General features: G+C 37.3%; 1 protein-coding gene across 2 annotated transcripts in view; it reads left to right on the forward strand.

The window, feature by feature from the left end:
- LOC5578647 (kinesin-like protein CG14535) overlaps positions 1-25030 on the forward strand; it is a 562809-nt gene that overhangs the window by 128263 nt on the left and 409516 nt on the right. For both annotated transcript variants that reach the window (XM_021846519.1, XM_021846520.1), the window contains exon 6: positions 6698-7857. In XM_021846519.1, the coding sequence (XP_021702211.1) occupies positions 6698-7857 (1160 nt within the window). The remainder of the gene's footprint in view (positions 1-6697; positions 7858-25030) is intronic.

Genomic DNA, 25030 nt, shown 5'->3' on the forward strand with positions numbered 1-25030 from the left:
GAAATCCTGGAGCAATTCCTGAATTAACACACGAAGGGATATTTGGAGAATTCCTGGAGGAATATTTGGATGAATTCCTTAGGGAACTTTTGGAGACATTCCTGAAGGAGCTACTAGATGAATTCCTGAAGTAATTCTCGGAGGAATTTTTGAAGGAACTCTTCGAAAAATTTTTGAAGGACCTCCTGGAGGGATTCTTTAAGGTTTTAATGGAAATATTCCTGAAGGAACTCCTGGAGGTATTTCTGAAGGAACTCCTGGAGATAATTCTAAAGGAACTCCTGAACGAACTTCTTGAGGAATTCCTGGAGAAATATTTGACGGAATTCCTGGAGAAATATTTGGAGGAATACCTGTAGGAACTTCTGGAAAAACTCCTGGAGCGATTGCCTAAGGAACTCCTAAAGAAATTTCTGACCATACTTCTGGTGGAATCCTGAAGATACTACAGGGGGAATCCTTAATGGAACTCCTGGAGCAATTCTAGCAATGGAGGAACTTATGTAGAAAATTTAAACTCTGTTAGCCTCAAACACACAACTGTTAGTCTCACATCAGCATTACCAGAGATCGAGACAATCGAACAAAGGCCAAAGGCTTGCCAAAATCGTTAAGCCCGCAGCTACAAAACTATCCATATCATCTACACATTCTCAAAGGATTAACGACATTCAGCCAAACAATTCACTGTTCAACAACCTAAATTTCCAGTACAGGTGATACATATTCAATAATTAAACAGAAGTACTGAAAATTTGTCTGGAAATATGTACGGGAATTAACTTGATTGCCAAAATTAAACTGACCACTTAACGGACTTACGGAAAACAGCCCACAGTAATCCATCCCAGAGTGTATGAACAGTTTAGCTCAGTGCTTCCCAAACTTTTTTGACTTTCGCGCCCTTGAAGGCAGTAATTTTTGGAATCGCCCCCCTAAAATATAACTTGAATATTTGTATTGAACGCTATACTTTGCTTAGGTATTGAACAATATCTTATCAAAATTGTACCAAATAAAGGTTCGAATGTTCTGTTAAAATATGTTATGCATAAAAATATACATACACCAAAAATATGCACTTGTCTCTCATACTCACAAAAGAATTATGTAGTATTATCTTCACTGATTTTCTTGTATCAACAAATCTTTCCGATGAAAAATTATGAATTTCTGATTCCGAGAACGCCTTTTCATCCAATTTCAAAATTCATAAAATTTTCCAACTACTTTTCACAGCAATATAAAATGAAAAAGTTTGTTTTTGTAATCTATGAGGACTTTAATATATTTTAAAGGTCTGAAGGTTTCATTACGATGGTACTCAGATATTTCTTCAAATCTATTTTTTTTTAAAGTTATTCATATCTTCGGCTATAAGTGTGTTTTTGTTGGTGCTCGACTTTGCTGATAAAAATTTCCAAATATTTATTTGTTTAAGAAACTGGTGTTAAAATATAATTGTATAATAAGTAGTGTCGAAATTTTATTAGTGAAAACAATTCAAACATCACATGTCCAGTCCTGAAGTTCTGCTAAAAATACTCAAAATTTCATTTTCACATATTTTTTGCATTGAAAATAATTGCAATGTTATCTGTGATTAGTCATTATTCTATACTTTGGAAATTCGTGTTTAATTCACATGTTGTAAAAAATGGAATCCAAATATTTAGTTTTTTGCAATTTTTTGTATGTCATGCTTATTTTCAAAGCATGACAGACAAAAGGCTCAAAAGCACAAACCAGAAAATGTGGAATGGTATGGAGAATAAATAATATTTTTCAAACGTAATGAGTCCTTGTTTTAAATTTTTCATAGCTAGTCGTATTATCGCTCCCTTTGTAGACTTTTCGCCCCTCAAATTCAATTTTACAAATTTTCGCCCCGTTGGATGGGAAAATCGCCCCCAGGGAGGCGAATCCACCCACTTTGAGAATCACTGGTTTAGCTGATGATACAGGAATGGAGGGAAGAGGTGCCATAATCAGCTGAGCTAGCCGTGGTTGACACCGGAGGCAGGTTACAGTGATGTACATCCTTACGGGCTAGTCGTCGCCCTCGGACTGGCCAAAACCGCCGGCAGCTCTTAGTTATAGACGTTGGATCTCTGCGATCCGATTGGACACTAAAATCTTTCATACATTGGACTGTGATTTTATCCAGTGAAGAACGAATCCACCCAAAACGTTGGAGGTTCTGCGAAAGCTGTTGTATATCGACAGTTGTCGCCGAGAAGAGCGGCGCATAGCTCCAGACGAGAGATGGATTTTCCACGAAGTGAAGCAACACGAGGCATGGCAGTCAGTAGATGACTGTGGGGCTGTTCGAATGTATCAGTGCAAACTATAGGGAAAGTGTACCAGTTATGGCCATAGTGGTTCCCTATTTGGCCATACAAGAAATTTCGATGACTTTCACATTTTAAATCTTTTTGAATGTTTAAACATAAAGATATATCTTAAATCTCACTACTACAACACAAAAAATCTTTCAAAATGTGAAAACATTCTAGTAATCCCGTATGGCGAAATAGGGAACCACTATGTCCATAACTGGTACACCTACCCTAATTGCAGTTTTGCAAGACTATGCACGGAGAGTGCCTGTAGTTGGTTGAGCTCCGATCGGTAGATTGTCCACAAAGCGGTGTGTTTCTCCGATAGTTGGTCAGCCCACGGCCAGTGTTCTGCCCTAAGTACATGAACAAACACTTTGGCTTTCATCACTACAGGTCCCAAAAGGCCGAGGGGATCGACCAGCTGTGACATTTCGGACACGACGAGCCGTTTGTTTGCTACGTTGCGACATCTAACAGACACAATACTGGAATTTTGAATTGAAATGTGTCCGATTGAGGAAGACAGGGAAGTCCTAAAGTCTTGATGGCAGAAGACCGATCGATTTCCAGTTCTGGCTTTGTTTCCCACAGTTGAGAAGAAACACTTGCAAAAACGGCGTTGTTGTTGGTTGGCCATTTTCGAAGAACAAAGCAGGCTTGATGCAACATCTCCATTAACTGCCGACACGTTTCGGCGAGCTTGACTCCATCGTCGTCACCGGTGAGAACATCATCTACGTATATTCCCTTCTTCATGACAAGAACCGCCTTCATCAATAGTCCATTTTACGAGACGTTTTCGAACAGCTGATCGCTTATGTTATGAAAGAAATTTTGACAGTAGGCGGTGTCGTAACGTGTGAAAGTAACAGCAATATCATCAGTGTTGCCATTTCGTAAAATGGACTATGGCCAACTGGTTGAGTACCTTCTTCTCCTTCTTCTTTTTCTTCTTCTTCTTCTTCTTCTTCTTCTTTTTCTTCTTCTTCTTTTTCTTCTCCTTGGCACAACGTTCTCACTGGGACAGAACCTGCTTCTCAGCTTAGTGTTCTTATGAGCACTTCCACAGTTATTAACTAGTAGCTTTCTTTGCCAAAGTTGCCATTTTCGCATTCGTATATCGTGTGGCAGGTACGATGATACTCAAGGATGATACTCTATGCCCAGAGAAGTCAAGGAAATTTCCATTACGAAAAGATCCTGGACCGACCAGGAATCGAACCCAGACACCTTGAGCATGGCTGTGATATGTAGCCGCGGACTCTAACCACTCGTATAAGGAAGGCCCGGTTTAATACCTGAGTAGCGTGATAAGGTGAGCTTACGAGTCCGTATGTTACGGTTTTAAGTTGGTAGATGGGACCTGGTCCTGTTGGATCTTTCCTGAACAATATCTGTTGGTGCTTACGGTCATCTGGGTGTACCCAGATTTGTCGGAATATTTTCTCGGCGTCTGCGGTGACGACGTACCGAGGTAAGCGGATGTTGATAATCGTAGAATACAGAGCTGCTTATACTATTGGTCCGACGAACAAAGCATCGTTTAGCGATAAGCTAGTAGCGCTTCGACATGATCCATCAAACACGACTCGGGCCTTTGTCGTAGAAGTCTCAGGACGGTGGATGGCATGATGGGGTAGGAAAAGCTGCGGGCTACGCAACGCGCGCGAATTCACCACGTAAAAAAACCGTATTCCTCCAAGAACTGGTGCTAGACGATACGAAGATCTTCATCGACAGCGAACTTCTTCTCCTTGGATTGGAGGCAAAGGAAGTGATACGCCAAAGTGGACTGGCCTATAGCACTGACTGGTGAGTTGAGCTTGACAAGCTTTAACCGGAGTTTCTGGCAGAGCGACCCACTGATGAAGCTAGGTTAGGAACCACTGTCCAACAGAGCTCTAGCGAAATGATAGACGTTGTCGTCATCTTTCACTTTGATAACAGCGGTCGAGAGTACAACCGTATTCTGATGATAATTGCGAGTCACTTAAGCATTTTTACAGGAGGTGGAGGGAGGCGAGTTTATTTCGACGAGAGATTCGACCGACGGAGTGGAGGGGGCGATTCCGACCAAATACGAATGCGGAAACGTTCGGAACGACGACGTCGCGCGTAGTGTGGCACCGGAAGTCGGTTGACGTATGGCGTAAATTATTTCGCGTTGCGACATTTGGTACGAGGGCGACCCGATTGCTTCAGCGGATTGACCAACTACAGTTAGTGTGGATTGGTTGGGAACTGCTGTGGATGCACTAGGAGCCGAAGCAGAAGAAATCGGTGGGAGGATGATGCTTCTTAGAGCATTGCTTGCAGAAACCGCTCGAGCAATTCGTCGCCAGGTGTGTACCCTTCAAGTAGTTTGTACAAAGCCCGTGCTTCTTGACGAATTCGAACCGTTGCTGGGGAACGAGAGCTTGAAAACCGCTGTGCTGACATTCCATTTGGAGCAACTTTCCCGACGAACCCAAACTTCTATGTTTATGGTTCGCGAGTTATGATTTTATTAAACAAATAAGTTAGGGTTGTCCTGAAAAATTTAATCAATTTTTATCAATCTCATCAAATAATTCATGGTGAAACATCCCGGAATCCAAAGATGGCCATCACAATAGCCGACTAGTGGCCTTGTTCACTTTTTCAAGAGCGCTAGATTGATAAAAGTAACGGCTCATTTTAAACTTTTTACTAGGGCACAGAGCGGAGACTTTATAACATTAAAATTTTACACCTCTTGCGAGCCTCAAAAGTTTTGATTTTATTCTAAGCTGTTTTACCTATTTTCAACTTCGAGAAAATTGCATTTTTTTTTGCTATGAACTATTCTTTATGAAAAAATTTTCTTTTCCAGAATTTCTCGTACATCTACCAGATAATTTAGAGTTTATTTTTTGTACTTTCTCCCAGTATCAGTAGGTAATGTCGTTTCCTCGAAAACAAATTCTGAAAATGCCGTTTTCGCAAGTGGTCTCTTCCCCCGAAATGTTTTTGGCACTCATAATTGTTATACATTTTAAAGTGATGAACGGTTCGTATGATATGCACCCTTCTTTTTTAATCAGCGGTTCATTATAGTTTCACCAAACTCAGCACTTTTTTCTTATTTTCTTTATCGTCTGAAGGCTATTCTACTGGTCTAGCTCTTCTAGACATAGGAAAAGCATTCTAGTCATTCTGGGGGGGGAATGTAACTCTGGTAGCTGGAGATTGAGGAAATGACATTCAAGGGAGCGACATTAGAAAAAAAATAGCACAATTGGTTTAAGTGATATGAGCCACTTAAATTGCAGTACATGATAAAGTATTCAAAAAAGACTAATTGCATATCGCTACTTGATATGGTTTGGGCAACTAAGATTTCTTCATGAAAAAAAAAAAAAAAATAGGATGTTCTTATAAATTCTACAACTGTATTATTTGCCTTAAAGCCTCTTTAAGAAGTATTCAAATGTATGTTCTTTTCTTTTTAGCTCTACGCTGCCTGTTCAATTCATATTGATAAAGTTACAAATGTTGATCGTTGAATGCCCGAGAAGTCTTTTTTTTTCAACCGAAAGGAAGCCATTTGTACCTAGTCCAAGAAATAGAATACTAGAGCCATACTAACCACAACGGATATTCGAAGCTTGCATACTAAGTAAATTGGAGATGGATTCCCAGGAACCAAAATCTTACATTTTTTAACGTTCTGGCTCGATTATTTCTCCTACAATTGCACACTAAATACATCTGAAATTTTTTTTTAAGTCTATGGAATGGTCCATTCTGGGGAATGGCACTTTCCGGCGAATGATTTTCTGGCACACATATATATATATGGCAAATATTAAAAGTGTCTAATATAAAATAATCATAAAAATCCGTAGGGTTTACTCAATTTGATAGGTTTATTTCAGACTTGGACAACTGTAATATTTTTATAATTTTTCATATTTAATTTGTATTTAATTTTTCGCATTTTCCTAGGGCCCTCGAAAAGGTTGGGATCCACTGAAATCAATAAGGTACATTATTTGAAGCAGGTATGTGTACAACTTACTTGCCAACCTTTTTGTAAATATTGTAATTGTATGTAAACCTTCAGATGATTCAGTTAATGAACCACTTTTCAATACGACTAATTTGAACAGTTCATTTTGATGTGAGTAGACAAACCGACATATATGCCTTATTGATTTAAATTTATAATGCTGCGTTTTTCATTTATGTATTTATCACGTGCTTACTTTTTTTTTCTAAAAACTACTTCGAACTATGTGAAAAGATTAAATACTCAATTCAATACTGAATATCACCCTCAACCCCAAGTGCCCACCCTCAAAAGAAACGTTTTTAATTAATATAAATTCTTGCAGGCCTCCGTTCATCGTCCTCGGCAGATAAGCACTATGGCGGCCATCAAACGGACAGGTTCCAACTCGGCCCGGGCGGATCTTGTGCTGCTGCAGCAAAAATATGCCTCGGCGGGAGTTCACTTTCGTCAAGACTCGGCCACAGCCCTCATCATGGCAGGACCAGCCAAGTCTGATTCAATGACTGAAAACAATGCCGGAATATTTAATCAACCTTTGCTGCTCCCGCTGCCCGTTCAAATACCTGATCCATATGCTAATTCAGCATCATTCTACGGCCAAAGTCCCATTCAGAGGCATTCCAGTCAGTTTCAAAGCCATCAGCCACTACAATTTGATATGGCACTATCACAAAAGGCTGATTATCTACAGCAGCAGCAGCAACCGAGCAGCGGAAAGTATGGTGGCGTAAATCAAAAACAGTCGCCAGCCGTGTCCAATCAGACAGGCTCGACAACGGTTGTGACTCGACTGCCAAAACAGCAACCAAGCTGCAAAATGGCACCCAAATCATTGAACGACATTTACGAGAAGCACTTGTTGAGTCAAACCCAGTTCGATGGCGGTGGTTCCGGACCATCGAGCATCCAGGCCCAGATTCCACCGGCGAAAGAGACCACCATCCATCGGATGAAATCATCAACGACGACCATCAGCAGCAGCCAACAGGCGCCACCAAATCAGACCAATAAATTGTCCAAAGACCACGGCCCGGTTAATTTATACGAATCGATTCGCAGCAATTATCATATCTACGAAAAAATTGATCCCACCAATACGGCGGCGGCACCAAAACGCAGCACACGGGTGGAGCAATACGTAAGACCTCCGCCTCCATTACAGCCTCGCCCTAAGTCACTTCCGGTAGGAGCTGCCAGTATTCTGTCCACTGGAAAAGCGACCCATCGCGAACGGACTCCATCCACAACGTCCACGTCCAGTAACATTCCATTCAAACTCACCAGCCCGGACGTATTGCGAACCATCAAGAGCCCTATCGGAGCAGGACTTTCACCGATTTCCGAGAAGCCATCGTCCGCGTTTTCGGCCATACCGGTCTATGGAGGGGGCATCAGTGCCCATAAATCAGTCATTACGGCGGACAAGATCAACATTGCTCTGGAGACGGCGAAAGCACTCGCAACGGCAGCATACATCGAGAGGTGAGTGGTTTTTCAGGGGGGATTCGGGAGATATAGGGGTACTTGCATACAATGAGAAGTTTTCTAGTAAGCTGAGTTATGTTGAACGATTGCGGGTAGATCAACGTCAAATTTGGGTTTTGGATGATAACTGCGGCGTCGAGAGTTATTACGTTGGTGATTATGATTGTCAGCAGTGCAATAACTATAGAGAACAAAATGGACAAAGTGAGGATTGCTGTCCAGTAGAGGGGTATGGGTGGTTATGCTGACTTTATCTGTTGACTGTTGCTAATGCAAAATTATATGATTCAGTACAACCGATACAAACCGAATGCTTTATATTAAAATGAGTTTCTGGACTACAAGGTAAATCAAAATTCAAATAAGTGTTACACTTAACCAGTGCATTCATCAAAAGCTTTTCAAAAGATTTCTCCGAGAGATCGTATCGAAGTCATCTAAGAAACTCCTCTTGGAGTTACTGTGGATCAGTGTTCCTTGGTCGACTAATTACTGTTTATGAATGTTTCCACTCGAATCATTGCACTAACAATGCTTTGACGAATTCATATCGGAATAATCAGAAGATACAATACAAAATACAAGGCAAACTTAAGTTTTTTTTATGTTTTTTTTTCGAATTTTTTGGCAGATTGCTTTAAAAAATCTTCATGGATTCATAGTGATATAAATGACTACAGCTTGTTAGTTATGGTTTTTTTTCACCAACTTTGATAGATTCTATGTGACATCCCGAGCTGACAGAAATTTCAAAATAATATCTTGAAACGAACAATTTTCGATATCATATCTCAATCTAATATTGAAAAGAGCTCTGTTTGATCCTTCGACCTTGAAGCTTGCTCCTATGGGGGCGGGCGATGAGGGCAGGATCAAACATGTCGCGCGTCGGTCAAGTAGTGAAATGAAAAAGCACGGCGGATTGTTTGATCTATTGATCGCGTTACTTGCTCTTGCATGGGCGAGTGATGAACACTTCTTCGGCGTATAACGCGATTATCGAATTATATCGTGAATACGATTAGGCATGATTATTTCGTGGATCGCATCACCAACCACTGGTGACATCCTCATATTGTTCAACCATCCTAGTTTTGGCAAAATATTATGTCAAAAGTCCTTACCATTCACAAATCTTTAATATAATTAGGATTTTCCTTAGCATGCCAACTGGTCTTAAGAAAATACCAGATGATTCATACTTAGTCGATGTAACGGAAAAATAAAGAAGGAACTCGTGGAGGCGTATTTCCAGTATTAGTATTAGCATTAGCATTAGCATTAGCATTAAGTAATTCACACAAATTCGTAGGTGGTACAGTCCTAAACCGTTGTATGCCTCCTTCCCGTCCGTTACCAAAGTCAAAGATTTTTGTCTAATCATTAACTCTTAGACAAGATTTACGCATCCTTCAACAGTTGAGAGCTGTCCTGGCCACGTCCTTGCGAATGCTGAGGAATGATCAATTGAACACCTACTTAAGAAAGATGCAGAGAACTCTACGACCTCTCATAGGTGTTACGGGATATTGTGGAATGTTAATGAGATGGGAAAGGCCACAGGATACGTTTGGCAGACATTCTGGCACCTATGAATAATATTTTGGCATTGGTTCATATTGGAACAAACTCACCGGATTCTGCATTTGAAACCTCTCAGCGATTCGACGTTCAATCGACCGTCCAAATAATATTTCTACACTCAGGGTGGTGTAAACGATCCTGATGGCTATGGTCACCGTAGCAAAACACTGTACGCGTGAATGGGAAAATCGAATGCTGAAAAATAACAAAACCGCATGCTTGTGCTTCCGAATTGCACTCCGCAATTTAACACATACCGTTTTGATTCGAAATCCGGACACCTAAGCACCTAGACAACTTCAACATTATATTTTCTAAGGAATTTCATATTACATGATAAAATATTTCGTTGAAGTATGAAAACAACTGTCTTTTGAGAGCAATTATGAATAAAAAATAACGATTAATAGAATATAAACCACTTAAAATACATTAAATGTGTGGCATGTCTTGCTCCGGACATTGGACACATTCCAGCGTTACGAGGAACCGACTTTCATTATCAAATTAGGCCTGCTCTCGGAAATATGCCATGTGATTAAACTGGTTTTATATCTTGCATATTAAATGTTCTTGATGTTGTGACATTCATTTTGAAACATAACACTGTATATATGGTAACTAAAAGCAGTTGCATTTCGTAACGCGACACCATCGCTGAAATGCACTTTTTTAAAAATCACGCTATAATCGCCGCTCTGCTATAATTTTTACAATCCGGGTTTGTTCTAGGAAATCCTTCTAGGTATTGATAAGAATCAGAGTGTGACTTCAAACTGGAAAGAAATATTGACTTATTGCAGAAATCATTGATTTCATTTTATGAGGGCCGCGTTACGTTTATCTTCCAACAGGGTTCTGCAAATGGTGTCGCGTTACGCAAAAATCATTTTTTATTTTTATTGATAACATCGGTAATGATGCTTTCAATTTCAGAAAAAAAATGTATATCTAGTATTGTTATTTGTTTAATACATTCGATATTCTGCCTCACAGTGGGGTAATTTGATCCGAGACTGGTTAAAATTAATTTAATGTTTCTGTGAAACCTTTTGAGAATGTCGTGCTTTATAAAAGCGTAGATGGCGCTTGTGGTCACCATATAAATTTGACTAAATTCTTTGCAAAAATATTTAGATATTTCTGTGATTTTTTAGGAATGTTTCCTAAATTTTTTTTAAAAGTATGCTTTTGGCAAAGTCGACAAGCAGACGTTTATGGTTGTTGGAACTACCCGAATTTCAATGACACAGTGGAGTTAACGGATCTGATAAATGGGTAAAATTATTTAAAAGATTCAATAAATTTTTTTATAGAATATTGTTTCAGACATTTGTAGACGACCATGAAAGCTTCTAATGATGGGACGAAAAATATATATGAAATATATGTGCTGTACAGTGGGGTAATTGCACTTTTTTTGGGTTGAATTTTTTAACCGTTCCTTTGATCTTTTTTGAAGATGATGAAAATATCCGATGTACATTCGATTTTTATAATCGGCTGGTTCAGACATAGCGTGTGCAGGCGTTTATGATTTACTAATGGTGGTCTGAAGGATACAGAATTTTGTTGCACAGGGGTGTAATTGAACCAGATATTGGGCCAATAAAATTTCAACGTAGCCATGTAGTATTTTGAGGATCATGTTTTAGCAAAATTGTTAAGGACGATTGTGGTCTCAAAATAGCGATCTGAATATCATGGAGTTCTGCCGCACAGAAGATTTATTAAATCAGATTATTAGGCAAAACTTTGAATACATTTTAACTCATAAAATTCAGTTCCTCAATTTTTCAACTGATTTTTTGAGCTTTCATTGAAAGGAAATAGTTGTACCAGATCTAAGCGTTGGCGCAATTCTTCTGAAATTCTTTTTGTGAGAGGTAAATGCCTATGTTTCTTTTTTTCTTTTTTGCACAAAGCTAATCAAATAGCTCTGGTTTTAGGTCTGGTTTTAAGAAGTGACCAAAATCTTATCAGAGAGGTGCCGGTTAGTGAAAAGATAGCCTCACATATGTTGGGGACTGCTTGGCTTCAATGGTAAACAACCTGAATAACTGAAAAATCCGCACATTTATGAAAATTATCAATTTATAAAATCATCCAATCAGGACTGCCCATGAACCACTACAACCCCCTTTGAAAGATCCGCAAAACTGGTCGTAAAAATCATCCTAGACCACTGTGCGTTTTTTTAACACTTAAAAAATCATAATTATAGAACATATAAAATTTGTAATACCGAGTGGTTAGAGTCCGCGGCTACAAAGCAAAGCCATGCTGAAGGTGTCTGGGTTTGATTCCCGGTCGGTCCAGGATCTTTTCGTAAGGGAAATTTCCTTGACTTCCCTGGGCATAGAGTATCATCTTACCTGCCACACGATATACGAATGTGAAAATGGCAACTTTAGCAAAGAAAGCTCTCAGTTAATAACTGTGGAAGTAGGGGAAGGGGTGGTAAAATGAACACCTTAAGGAAATCATCTTGTTTCTGATAGAAAAACGAGGAATTTGTATAGTTCAACCACAAAAACAGGGATGTAATCTATAGCAGCTACATGGATTCAGACCAAAACAGCTAAATTATCACACATTTTCATCGCTATCAAAAAGCGATCCAAATGTTCATTTTACCTGCACTATGTGGGTAAAATGAACAGCGGTTGGTGGTAAAATGAACACCATTCAAAATACGTAAGCAAAACAAATATTTCTGAAAATTTTCATTGCGCCACCCGAAATATATCTAATAATGATTGTAATCCATTCAAAAAGAATTCTAAAGGTATCAGATTTGACATCATACCATAACGATATTCACCTCACTGAAAAAGTTCAAGTCTTCCGAGCTAAAAGTTACGTCAATTCTAATTTTCAAACGTGGTTTTCTAAAATCTTAGTTTTTGTTGATATTTTCACTTCATTTGACCTCCGTATCAACTCGAACACTCAGATTTATGCTCTAAATCGTTCGTGCGTGATAAAAAATCATGGAAATTTGTTTTTTTCTCGGTAAAAGGCACGGTGTTCATTTTACCACCCCTGTTCATTTTACCACCACTTCCCCTACTCATAATAACACTAAGCTGAGAAGCAGGCTCTGTCCCAGTGAGGACATAACGCCAGGAAGAAGAAGTAGAAGTATAATTTGTATTGAAATTAAAGACCACCTTGATCACCGAAATTTATTGCAACATTGATCAAATTCATTATTATACAACGTAAAGGATGAATGTCAACATAGATAAATGTCATGACAAGACATCCAGAAAAAAAAACTACGTGTCTTATTTGATTTTTACGAGATGACCATTTTTTACGGTTGCTCCAGATCCTCTTAAGAGCTTTGTAGTGGCCACCTATATCCAAGAACAATCATCAGTTATGTTTAGTAATTGGTTTCTGATGTGTTTAAAAAAAAGCGCAGTAATCTAGGATGATTTTCACGAAATCACCGTTTTTACGGATGTTCCGGATCTTTCAGAGGCCATTATTGTGACCATCTAGATCCATGAACAATTCAAATAATCTATTGCGTTTTATAATAAGGAGTTCTGATGAGTTTGCAAAAAAAAAAAAACTGTCTTGAATTATTTTCATGAATTTACCATTTTTACGGATATTTCGGATTATCCGCTGGAGAACCACGTTGTTTACCATCAAAGCCAAGTATTCCACAACATGTAAGACACTATTCCTGCACTAAACGGCATCTGTCTGATAATATTTGGGTCACTAGCCAACGAGTTCATTAAAAAAACAGAGCTACTTAATCAAATTTGAGTGAAAAACAAAAACGGGGAGGGCTTTAGCGGGGTGGCACCAACGCTGAAAGCTAGTATAACTATTTCCATCTACTAAAAATCAAAAATTTTGAAAATCGGTTGTAGCATTGCTGAGAACACGCATTTTAAAATTTATGCCTTCATCCCGAAAATTTACGATTAAAATTAACGTAACGCGACACCAAAACTTTGCACCTAGTGTAACTTTTCGAAAAATGGTCCGATTTTAAATCTTTTTTTATAGAAACACGTATCTTGACGAGTAGGAAGAGATTCCAAAATATAAGAGTTCTATAAGAAGTATTTATTTTACAATGTCAAAAATAAGGCAATTTTCGTAACGCGATACCATAATAATGTGACTATTTGAAACAAATACGAAAAGATTAATTCGTTTGAAAAAATTATACCCGCACATAACAATGTCATATAGTACCCTCTAGTTATCAGATAAGACAATCATATTACACTTGATAAACCCTGTATCATAGCTTTTATAAAAAGTTGTTTAATGTCTCAATTTCTCACCAATAAATTATATAAACTTTATATAACTTTTCAGGTATGTTTTTCACTGCATTTACAATCAAATTTATGTTTTTTATACAATTCAACAGTTTGTTCTTCATGTTCTGCATAACTTTGGAAATATTTCAGAGTTTGAATTTTTGATATCTCGGCGTAGATGTGCGTGGAATGTGTCGAATCCCGGATACTTTTGCTTCGTAATCTGGATGGTCTGAAACTATCAATAAATTATTTGAATTTGATGGATATTTAGGTGAAATTTTTCTGACACGATCTACAAACAACATAAAGATTTATAAACAATTACAGAAAAGCACAAATGAATGAATGTACTGTTAAATCCAATGTATCAACTTTGGACAAGGAGGTATAGTGCACGCTGATGTGAAGATCTGAACCTTCTTGAAGCTTAAAGCCTTTATAATAAAATCATTTTTAATCTGAACAGGTAGTGCTAAAAAATGGATAACATTCAATTGAAACTTACATTGATTTTTGTATAATGAGTACTTCTTACATGCAGTAAGCATTCATGTTTATGAAAAGGTTTGTATCTTCTGTTTTCAATAGAATTAATTGAACTGTAACGCGAATCGAACACCATGCGTTGAACATTTGTTATGTTTCCCCCAACTAGGCGAGGATATGATTTCCGAATATCACTTTTTTAATATTCATTCCTTATCTGTTTTTGCTCAGCATGGATTTAATTATTTAGTTTGAAGAAAAAAAAATACGAGTGAAATATTTACAGCACCATTACTAAATGTAGTGCAGGACTAAAACATCCATTTGTTTCAAATTAAACTCTCGCTCACTCATAGTCCATAATTTTCCCAAGCTCTGTAAAGTTTTCAGCCACTAAAAACAGTCGTTAACACTCTTATTATATTTTTTTCATCTAATTGAAACAATCACTACCAAGGGAACGTTTGAGGCATGGTGTGTCCGGCTTTCGAAACGGTAGAATTTCATGCTTCAAAACCCGGACACTAGGTATTTTTCACAAAAACTGAAATTTTATGCAGCTTTTTACACTTTTCAACATTTGAAAATGTCACTTATAAAAATAATATTGCTATATTATGCTCAAAATAACTTCAACGTTCTTCAATGCTCTGAAATAATGAGGTTCGTTCTAGTAGCGAATCTTAAGCTTCGACCTAACCAACACAAAAACTAACGTTCAATATGACACGACTTTGTTTTTTTTTTTATTTTAACAATTCTTTTACCAGGCTACTATGATGAAAATTTTAACATTTTGTAGCACTTAAAGTAAAGCTATGAATCTAATATACGATTTAATTTTAAGTGCATTTGCATGTAGAAATATTTAAATATTTAAAATTTAAGTGCATTTGCATGTAGAAATAGCTAAAATTGTTCTGAGTGTCCGGTTTTCGAAGCGTCCGTGAATTGGATGCAAAGCGGTACAATCACATAAGAACAAAATAAAACACTCGCGACAAAAAAAATGCTACCGCAGTTACTTTTGGACAAACGGAGCGACAAAAGAACGACAATCTGTTTAGTAAACAAACCGGCGCTTCGTGTTCTTGACGAACAGCCGGATAAAAACAATCGATGAACAACCGATCTCCATAAAAATCGATGAAACCGCCGATCAGTAGCGCTAGCACTCCCGGCCGAAAGCACCGCCGATGGCGCAAATGAAAAATGTGTTTCCCGACGTGAATTTCACTTTTTCATGAGGAATTCCACTTGATTTCACTGCACCAACACAACGTTCAGGTTTTACAACACTTTTTGCGCGATTTTGGCATAGTTTTCTATCGAAATTTACGATATTTTCGAGGGTTTGCACTCGTTTGACACTTCCGGTATGCACCAGAAAGCCGTCTCTCAGTACTTTTTTTTCCTCGTGGAGGCGTATTTCCAGTATTGCATCAAAAATTTATTATATTATGGATCCGACAGATATAAGGACAAACATAAATTTTTAAATATATTTTTTCTCAATCTCCAAGCGTCGCGACTAATATTTGAATAGTGCGCTGTGTTCATAAACATCGTAAGAATGCAGCGCCACACATGTCATTATGACAGTTATGTCGGGAACGAGTCACACGTCGCGTGTCCCACACGCGCGTTCCGATTTGGTGGGCGCGCGACAATATGACTACGAGATCCTTTCGCTACCATTTTTTTTTATAGAATTATGGTAGGTAACACTGCGGAACACGTTTTGTCTGCACCAAAATACTGCTATTCACTCAATTAAGGGTTGCTGTTTCCATTGCCGTTTTCATAAATATCATAGAACGTCTAGTTTTTGGGATATTGGCTGTTTAAAATGCAAAAATGACTATTTTAGCCAACTTGCATGCAAGCTTGTAAGGCAATTTATATGCATAATTTGCCACAGAATTCAAACTATATGTGTACAGGGTAAGTGTTCCCTTAGTTGTGGATGTTCCTATAGTTGATTTTACTATATTAGCCACAGAACTGACACTGCCAATCGACGTATTGGCTTGTTGATACACGGAATAGTTGAAAAAAGCGTTCAAATTGCTTCAAAACTGATGAAATATCACTAAAATTGCTAAACCTTTTCTTACCTGTACCAATAGTTGCGGTAAAGTGTTCCTATAGTGGAGGATCCCATAAGAAAACAACGGATACCACAACTATAGGAACACAAATTTAAAAAATACCGCAACTAAAGGAACAGTGTACCAATAGTGGAGGTATTATTTTTCACTGACATTCCGTGGATTACTGCGATGAAATAATTTGTCTCATTAAGTCAATGGTCGTTTCTTCCCGTTACAACATTAGCATGTACATTAATTGCACTTCTTGAATTTAGGTGGTTAAAAGAAGTTCAATCGTGCTTAGTACCTCCACTATTGGTACATCTACCCTAACAATACTTATCCGCAAAGTTTTTAATACTTTCGATGCGAAAAATTTGTTTTTTGATGGTTTGAAAAAGTATTGTATTTTCCCACATAAGAGAAACAAAGAATTTTGTATGGAGACAGCAAACATGTCGAAAAAATCGGTTTAATCTAAATTTAATTGCGCCATCCACATTTAATTCAAAATAAAAGTTTAAGTGCAAAATATCATGCTTAGTGGATTAGATCACAAAAAGGTTTGATTAATTTTACTTTGAATTTTAAGTAAATAAAATAAAAATGTCAATAAAATCAGAGTTTCATACAACTTTGGCGACCGTTAGCTAAAAATTGTGAGGTGCTGGAACATTTTTGAAAATGGCATCAGCTTCAGCAATCCCAAATCTACTCGAGACATATAATTTGATCCTTGAGGCAGGCAAAAATGTCATTTTTGTTACGCTGTGTAATTGTACTGCCCAAAACCGCATATTTGTAACATTCGACAAAAGTAGGCATTGAGTAAATGGAATACCAAGTGTGCATTCTATGCCAGTATGGAAAGAAAATTACCAAGAGCTTAAGGCTCAAGAATCCATAATTCAATCATCAGCAATCAACAAAAACGAAAAACCAGTTTTCCGTTCAAATTGAAAGAAAAAATAAAAATAAAAATATAATCATCACAATCCAGATAGCAAGTATACTGCCCATAACTGCATATTTGTAACATTCGACAAAAGTAGGCATTGAGTAAATGGGATACCAAGTTTGCATTTTACTGCAGTATGGGAGGGAACTGATATTTCAAAAAATCACTAAGTATTCAAAAGTGCTTATTTGAGGCTGAAATTTTTTACAACTCATATCACTTATTGGGTGAATAGTCAGAAAAAAAATCTGATAGAAATTTCGTTGCCACTGCATTATGAGGCTCATGTATAATCTCAATGTGACTGTTATGCGGTTACAATTGCCAATGTGACAAAACAACTTGGTATTTTTTTCGAATTTTCTAGAACAATCTCGCAGATTTTAGTAAGTGGATCGAAAGTTTTTGTCATTTACTCTCCCCGGTATTAACTCGAAATTGTCAAAAATGTCGAATGTGACTGTTATGCAGTTATGGGCAGTATAATGCAATGATAGATTTTCTTGAATATTGCTTAAATTTTGAGCAAAAAAAATCATGTTTTGAAAATTTGTAAAACGATGACGGTTATTTTCCTTTTAAAAGGACTTATTTGATGAGGAACAGCTTATACTGCATATTAGGTGAATAGTCAGAAAATAGTTCTGATATAAAATTCATTGCTGCTACATTACGAGGTTCAATAGGTATAAGCTCTATGCGACTGTTATGCGGTTACAATTATCAATGTGCAAAACAACTTGGTATTTTTTTTTTTAATTTTCTAGAACAATCTCACTGATTTCAGTAAGTAGATTAAAAGTTTTTATCGTTTGATGACTCTCCCCGGTATTAACTAGAAAATGTCAAAAATATATGTATGCAGTTATGGGCAGTGTATGTATGTGGGTGAAGTTATACCAAGTTCTCCCGTTGGTTTGACCACATTAATCTGAAAATCTGAATTTGTACCTCGCTAATTTGCACACCGTTCAGATTAAAAATGGTTTAAACGTCATTTAACTCATAGAACAGAGTAGCGTGGAATGGAACGCTGTGGAACGGAACGCAGAATCAAAACAAAACCGTTGAAATAGGTGACCAGAAACACGTTTCTAGGGGACTAGTTGTTAAAATTAAAAATGGATCCCGATAGTTTGCATGAGGTACCGTTCAAATTAACGGGGGTGTATGGTATATTGCTTTCATTGAAACCTCTGTAATTAGCGTAATTGAGCGTAGTTCTCAGTGAAGTTTCTGAAAAAGTAAATAAACCCCGAAAAATCTCCACAAAAACCGCGGTGGATATTAATATATGATTTGAAATTAATACATGAACACAAACAAGGATGACCGAATGTAAACCATGCCCAAGAATACGGTGCTCATGACTTAAGACTTTTCACGATATGTATGACTCTTACTCCTTTAAACTCTTAATTTACATGAATATCCACTAGGTGTATCGCAAACGCCACTAAACACATCATCTGGATCCCATCACCGCAAAAATAACCCGTCAATGTCTCCTTCCACTTAGTCCCAAAGTAAGACCTTATTGAGCAAGTGCTAATAACTGAGGACAAAGAAAACGAGCGGCCATAAATCATGAGCTTTTTAATTTGCTGGCGTCTCGGTTTCTGAATATATTACACTGGTGCATTAGTGTGGCAGTCCGAACGTATATCAAACTGGGGTTGTGCCGCGGAAACTCTCATGAGAAATGAGCAACCGGAAAAAAAGCATAACACATCTACGCCATCTACAGCACACTTTTCATTTTCTCTCCCAGAAGTGCAACTCATAAGCAGATACAATTAACGGCATTTATCATTCTCCTGCTCATGTCGTGGAGAAGAACACTGTTTGTATTCCATTTCACACTTGACTTAATTCCAGATGAATTAATTTTCCCCCACGATCGGTATCTTCTCCTTCTGGAAGCTAACGGGAATGGGCGATATTGGAATTTTGACAAATTTTCACAAGTCTCCCAATTGGAAAAATAACCGAATGGACGGGTGTTACCCCGCTGGATTCATTTCACGCAAACCGCACATTTATTCCAACTCGGTATGCATTCTCCAGAGGTATGGTCCTGTTCGTCACGATGCCACCATATGGAAATGAATGCGCGGAAAAAATGAGCATTAAATCGAAACGGTGAAGTGAAGTCAAAAGTGCAGACCATAAATTTACTAGCATTTTGTTGTGACATTCATAGAATATTTTTACGACGACATTCCCGACAAGTTTGAAAACAAACCGCACACCGCTCCCCTTGTCGTCACTTTGTTACTTTTTTTTCGCTGAGTTTATCCGCTACAATTGCCGAGCAACACTATGAAAGCACATTTTCGAAATGACTGCTGGTTTAATATCCCATTCCATAAATGCACATAAATGGGGGCCCACATTGAAATGGTATTCTTCTGGTTAATTCATTGTTATACTATTTCCATTTTTCAAAATGTTTGAAAATGTTTACGCTTTTGATTTCGCCATTGTCATGTACTTTCTTTATTTAATACTAGTGGTCCCGGCAAACTTCGTCTTGCCATCAAGTAGGCTGTTGAAAAACGCCATGGAACGCTCCGTGCAAAATGGAAGTTCCGTTCACTCCTGTTTTTTCAACTTTCCCGTTAAATATCCTTTGCTTTTTATATACACAAACACGTCGGAACACTTCAGGAACATAACTATGGAAGAATCATTCTAATCCGTCGAGCCGTTCTCAAGCCATTTCGTGACATACAAACACCACTCCATTTTTATTTATATAGATTCTTCTTCCTTTTCTTCTGTTTACTGTGCCAACAAGGAAAAAATCATTATAAAGAATTAGTTATCCTGTCAAGAGCGACATTTACGTTTGCCAATTTTTTGATAAAACGTTTTGAATTTCAAACAATGTATTTTATTTGTCTACGTGACTTTTCGACCTAATGAGCATTCATCATGTTATTCAACCATGTATCATGTTTCCAAACGACAGAATGTCCAGTTACAGTTATGTTTTTTTATTACTCCAACGGAACTGTTTTACTGTTCAATTTAAAACGGCATTGATAGTAATCCGGGGCCAAATTTATAATAGTGGCAGATTTTATTTTCACCAACTAGCATTTCCTTCAATGTTTCATTGGCATCACAGAAATTTCATGATTTCTTCTTCATAGATGTCCAATGTTCTGAATAATCTGACGCTTATAAGCCTCACGCTACGGGCCCAGATAGCCGTAGCGGTAAACGCGCAGCTATTCAGCAAGACCAAGCTGAGGGTCGTGGGTTCGAATCCCACCGGTCGAGAATCTTTTCGGGTTGGAAATTTTCTCGACCTCCCAGGGCATATAGTATAATCGTACCTAGCTTTCAGTTAATAACTGTGGAAGTGCTCATAAGAACACTAAGCTGAGAAGCAGGCTCTGTCCCAGTGAGGACGTTACGTCAGAAAGAAGAAGAATAATAATAATAAGAAGAAGAAACCTCGCGATGCTTCAGATACTGTTATTATCAAATAAAATAGTCATCAAAACTTTAAACACAAGATGGTTTAACACCTCTAGCCAGGTTTGAAAAAAAAAAAATCTTCAGTCGAAATTTTGAGTTACGCCATTTAAAAGGCGTAATTGTCAAAATCGTTGTTTTTCAATGCATTAACGAAGTGTTTCAATAAAGGAAGCTGTTTTGGAATATAATGCTTCATAGTGCTAGAGCCTGTGTACAACAAGGTAATAATGTTGATATTAAATGATAGTTGTATTTGAATCATTTAATATTTATTACCTTGTTGTGCACAGGCTCAAGCGCTATGATGCATTACGGAAACGATTTCAAATTTTGCTTTCTCACAAACTCCATTTATCGACATAACAATCTTAATAATGTGAAGCATAATTTTCAAATGCACTTATTTAGGTTACGGTTCACGTAACCTCCACGCTTTATGAAATATTTCAAAAGATTTATTTTTTTTTTTGTTCCAGCTACATATGATTGCCCACATGCTAAGATGACCCTAACTATAGCCAAAGTATATAAAACGGTAATTGACTTTTATTGCAATTTGCACAAAAAACAAGCTGCTGTAAGTAGGGATACACAATTTAAAATGTAAATTTCCCAAGCAATCTCTAGTATATGTGCCATTCAAACTCAAGACTCTGTGTGTGTTACAAATTATGGGCACTTATTTAAAGTTCATTTCATATTTGTTTTAATTTGAACTTTGAGGTTATGGTTTTCAGTCTCAAAAAGGCACAATATACACTGATAGGCAAAATAAAGTGCCCACCTTACCAGTTTTCGAATTTCTCTCATTGATTTGGTTCAAATTAAAGTTAACACACTTAAACCTTTTTTGATATTTCATTTTTGATATTCTTTTAAAGTTGCACTTACAAAAATTTGATAAAAAAAGAGTTTTACTCAAAGAAAAAGAAAATCAATTTGTATTGAAAAAAAAGTGCCCACTTCCTTCTTGGCCTCAGAAAAGATGATTTAAGAAAAATAAAAAACAATTTAATAGTTAATGTGTCCTCCTTTGGCCTTAAGGACTTGCTGGAGGCGCTTCTGCATGCTTTTCACCAGGTTTTGTAGGTGTTGTAGATCTAGTTCTTCCCAGGCGCACTCCAAGGCTTCAAAATAATTATTTTTGTTGGTAACACAAAAATAATTATTTTTGTTGTCAACCCTGGCATCGAGAATCGCCCACAAATTCTCAATGGGGTTGAGGTCTGGGCTTTGTGGAGGCTATTCCAGTGGTTTAATCCAAAAAGACCGGAAGAAAGACTTGGTCTTCTTGGCAGTATGCTTCGGGTCGTTGTTCTAGAGAAATATGAATTTCTTTTCAAGGTTCGTCTGGATCAGCGAAACCTCCAGATTTTCCCGCAAGAAGTTAATGTAGGAATCTGCCGTCATTATTCCGTCGATTTTCACGAGGCTTCCTACTCCACTCCATGAAAAACACCCCCAGACCATCAGGGAACCGCTATGGCCATAACTGGTACACTTTCCGTACATATCAAAAACCAGAACTTATTATCTCCTTACTCTGCTTCTTTCTGGCGCTTGGTTCTAACTGGAACAGAGCCTACTTCTCAGATTAAAGTTCTTATGAGCACTTTTACTGTTATCAACTGTAACTGCACTGTTCCGCATTTGTATGTCATATGACAAGCACGAATATACTCTATGTCCTGTGAATTAGATAAAATTTCCATAACCCAAAGATCCTTGATCGATGGGACTAGCACCCTTGACCCTCAGCGAAGTCCTTCAGAATAGCTGCGCGTTTACCGCTGTAGCAATTTTGGCCCTAAAATCTAAACTAGTAACCACAAAATGAAATCGGCTCCGTAATGTTTCATAGCGCTTGAGCCTGTATAAAAACAAGTGATTATGGTAATTTTTCAAAACCCTAAATTATTCAAATCAAATGGTCGGCGTCAAGTCAGAGTGAACCAAGTGACATTTTGAATATTTTGAGAAAAATGGACTTAAAATCTATACTAACAATTTCTGAACTCGTTCAAATTTTGGTTCAATATTTCTACACATCTTTGTGTTACTTTCAAAAAAAAAAAAAAAAAAAAAAAAAAACAGGTTGGACTCGATTATCCGGAGTATCGATTTTTTTTCACTCCGGATAATCGAATCTTCCGGATAATCGAACCACTAAAAAAAAAAATAAATTTTCGATAAAAGAACCTCAATATTATCTTATTTTGTTTTGATATGATACGGTGACGTAGCCAGAAATAATTTCTAGGGACAGTAGTCGCCTTTTCAAAAAAAAAAAGTTTTGACCAGCATACACAAAAACCACTTTTACAAACCCCCCTTTTTCTTAAATACGTTCGAAAATGCAAAACCATTCATATTGTATATTGCAATACCAAATTATCAAAAATTTATGTATGAAAATGTTAAAACAAATTCCTGATAACCGAGTCTAAAATCCCGTATAATCGAGTCCCCGGATAATCGAGTCTCCGGATAATCGAGTCCGACCTGTAATGTGAAGTGATATTCATGAAAAAACGTAGTCCAAACCTCTAATGGCACGTTTTTATGATGGACTAGGTGCACTCGGTCCACTCTGTCTGCACTAAAGACTACAGTTCGGTGATTTGGTTCATTCTGACTAAACAATTTCTGGAAAAAAATCAATCATTTAATGCTTGCATTGCCAATCTGGGAGAATATCTCTAAGATAAATGGATTATCAACATCCTTCCTAATTATTCATTAATCGATATCTTCAAACCCAAAATAAGCGGCATTATAATAGCTTGAAAAAAAATTTTTTTTTTTCATAGTCAGGGCATTGAAGACCAGAAATATTCAAATATGCTTTCAGTCAGAGTGGATCAAGTGAAAATCTTGAGTGCCGGCAAAAATATACTGGTCCAATGATCGAGTTCTAGGACATTCCATATAGACACCATAGAACTACCGAAAATTTCTATCGGATTCTGAAGTCGACGCAAAAAAACGCAATAATCAATAAGTTTATTGTTTTTTGATACTTGGTTCGCTCTGTCTGCACAGAAATTGAAAACCAACACAAAAAATTTTTAACCACCCATCCAAATATGGTAAATAGTCAAAAATCAAAATCAAATGCATCGAATTCAGTAACATTTATGAATTTCTATTGATGGATCAGAAGATGAATTATTCGATGTGAAAAAAATCTGACAAATCACTTGAAATGTCTTTCATATCCTCGCAGCCATCAGCGCGCAGATGATTTTCTCTGTTATGGTAGTAAGCGCTTGGTCCACTCTGATTGCATACTTTAATGGATTTTTATTGATCATCCAAAATATTTCTCAACTTGCTTTGATCAGCTGGCATCGAAAATGGGATGCAGGAGGCTGTGTATGATTGCATCAAGAAAGCTGAGATTTCTGCTTGATCGAAGACGGGGGTTTGTCGTTCTACTTGTCCACTTTGTGTCCCCTCAAACTCCCCCTGAATGTGTCCCATCTTTTAAATCTCAAAACCATGGGGCAGGACACTAGATCCAGTATTAAAATATCAATATTTATTAATGATATTAATATTTATATTGAGAATACTATCAAGTATGCATGGAGTTTTGCTGTTTGCCTATGGGTCATTGCACAAAAATCTTCCTCTCTCTTTTTCTCTAACATAAACTTTGGAAACAACAAGGCCAGTAAACGTCAAAATCCCATACAAAATCAAAACAGTGCTGAACCCAATTGCCGGAGTTGCCAAGGCAAATTGATTATTTATATGAAAAAAGTTGTGTTTATTGTCAGTTCGTCTCAGATCCATATGGTCATGATATCACGATGTCATGGCTCAGAATTACCTTTTAGTCAAAATAAAAGAAAAGGAAAGATGTTCCCGAAGCATAATATATGTTGGAGTAATATCAGAATCTATACCTGACACGTCTCTGCAGACCAGGATATTCCCCATACTACCACTAATAAATTCAGTGATTAGAACATCCTCACCTTCATTCTCTATATTGAGCAAAATATATGAGAAATGCTACACTACCAAGACAGCCAAAAGGAAGGAGGTTTCAAGCGCCCTAATACTGTTTGGCGATCAAGGAGGTTCTATCGATCGATGGCTTATATTATTGGGGAATCATTACACAATCATGGATGGTTTGTCCATATCATGTGTATTTCTCCCCGATAAGCCACACACATTATCATTTATTTATGAACTGCGTTTTTTTGTTTTTAGCCGGTTGTTATTATTTTACATACAAAGGTATCGACCGT

This window comes from Aedes aegypti, chromosome 2, assembly GCF_002204515.2.
Source record: "Aedes aegypti strain LVP_AGWG chromosome 2, AaegL5.0 Primary Assembly, whole genome shotgun sequence".
Lineage (NCBI taxonomy): Eukaryota > Metazoa > Arthropoda > Insecta > Diptera > Culicidae > Aedes > Aedes aegypti.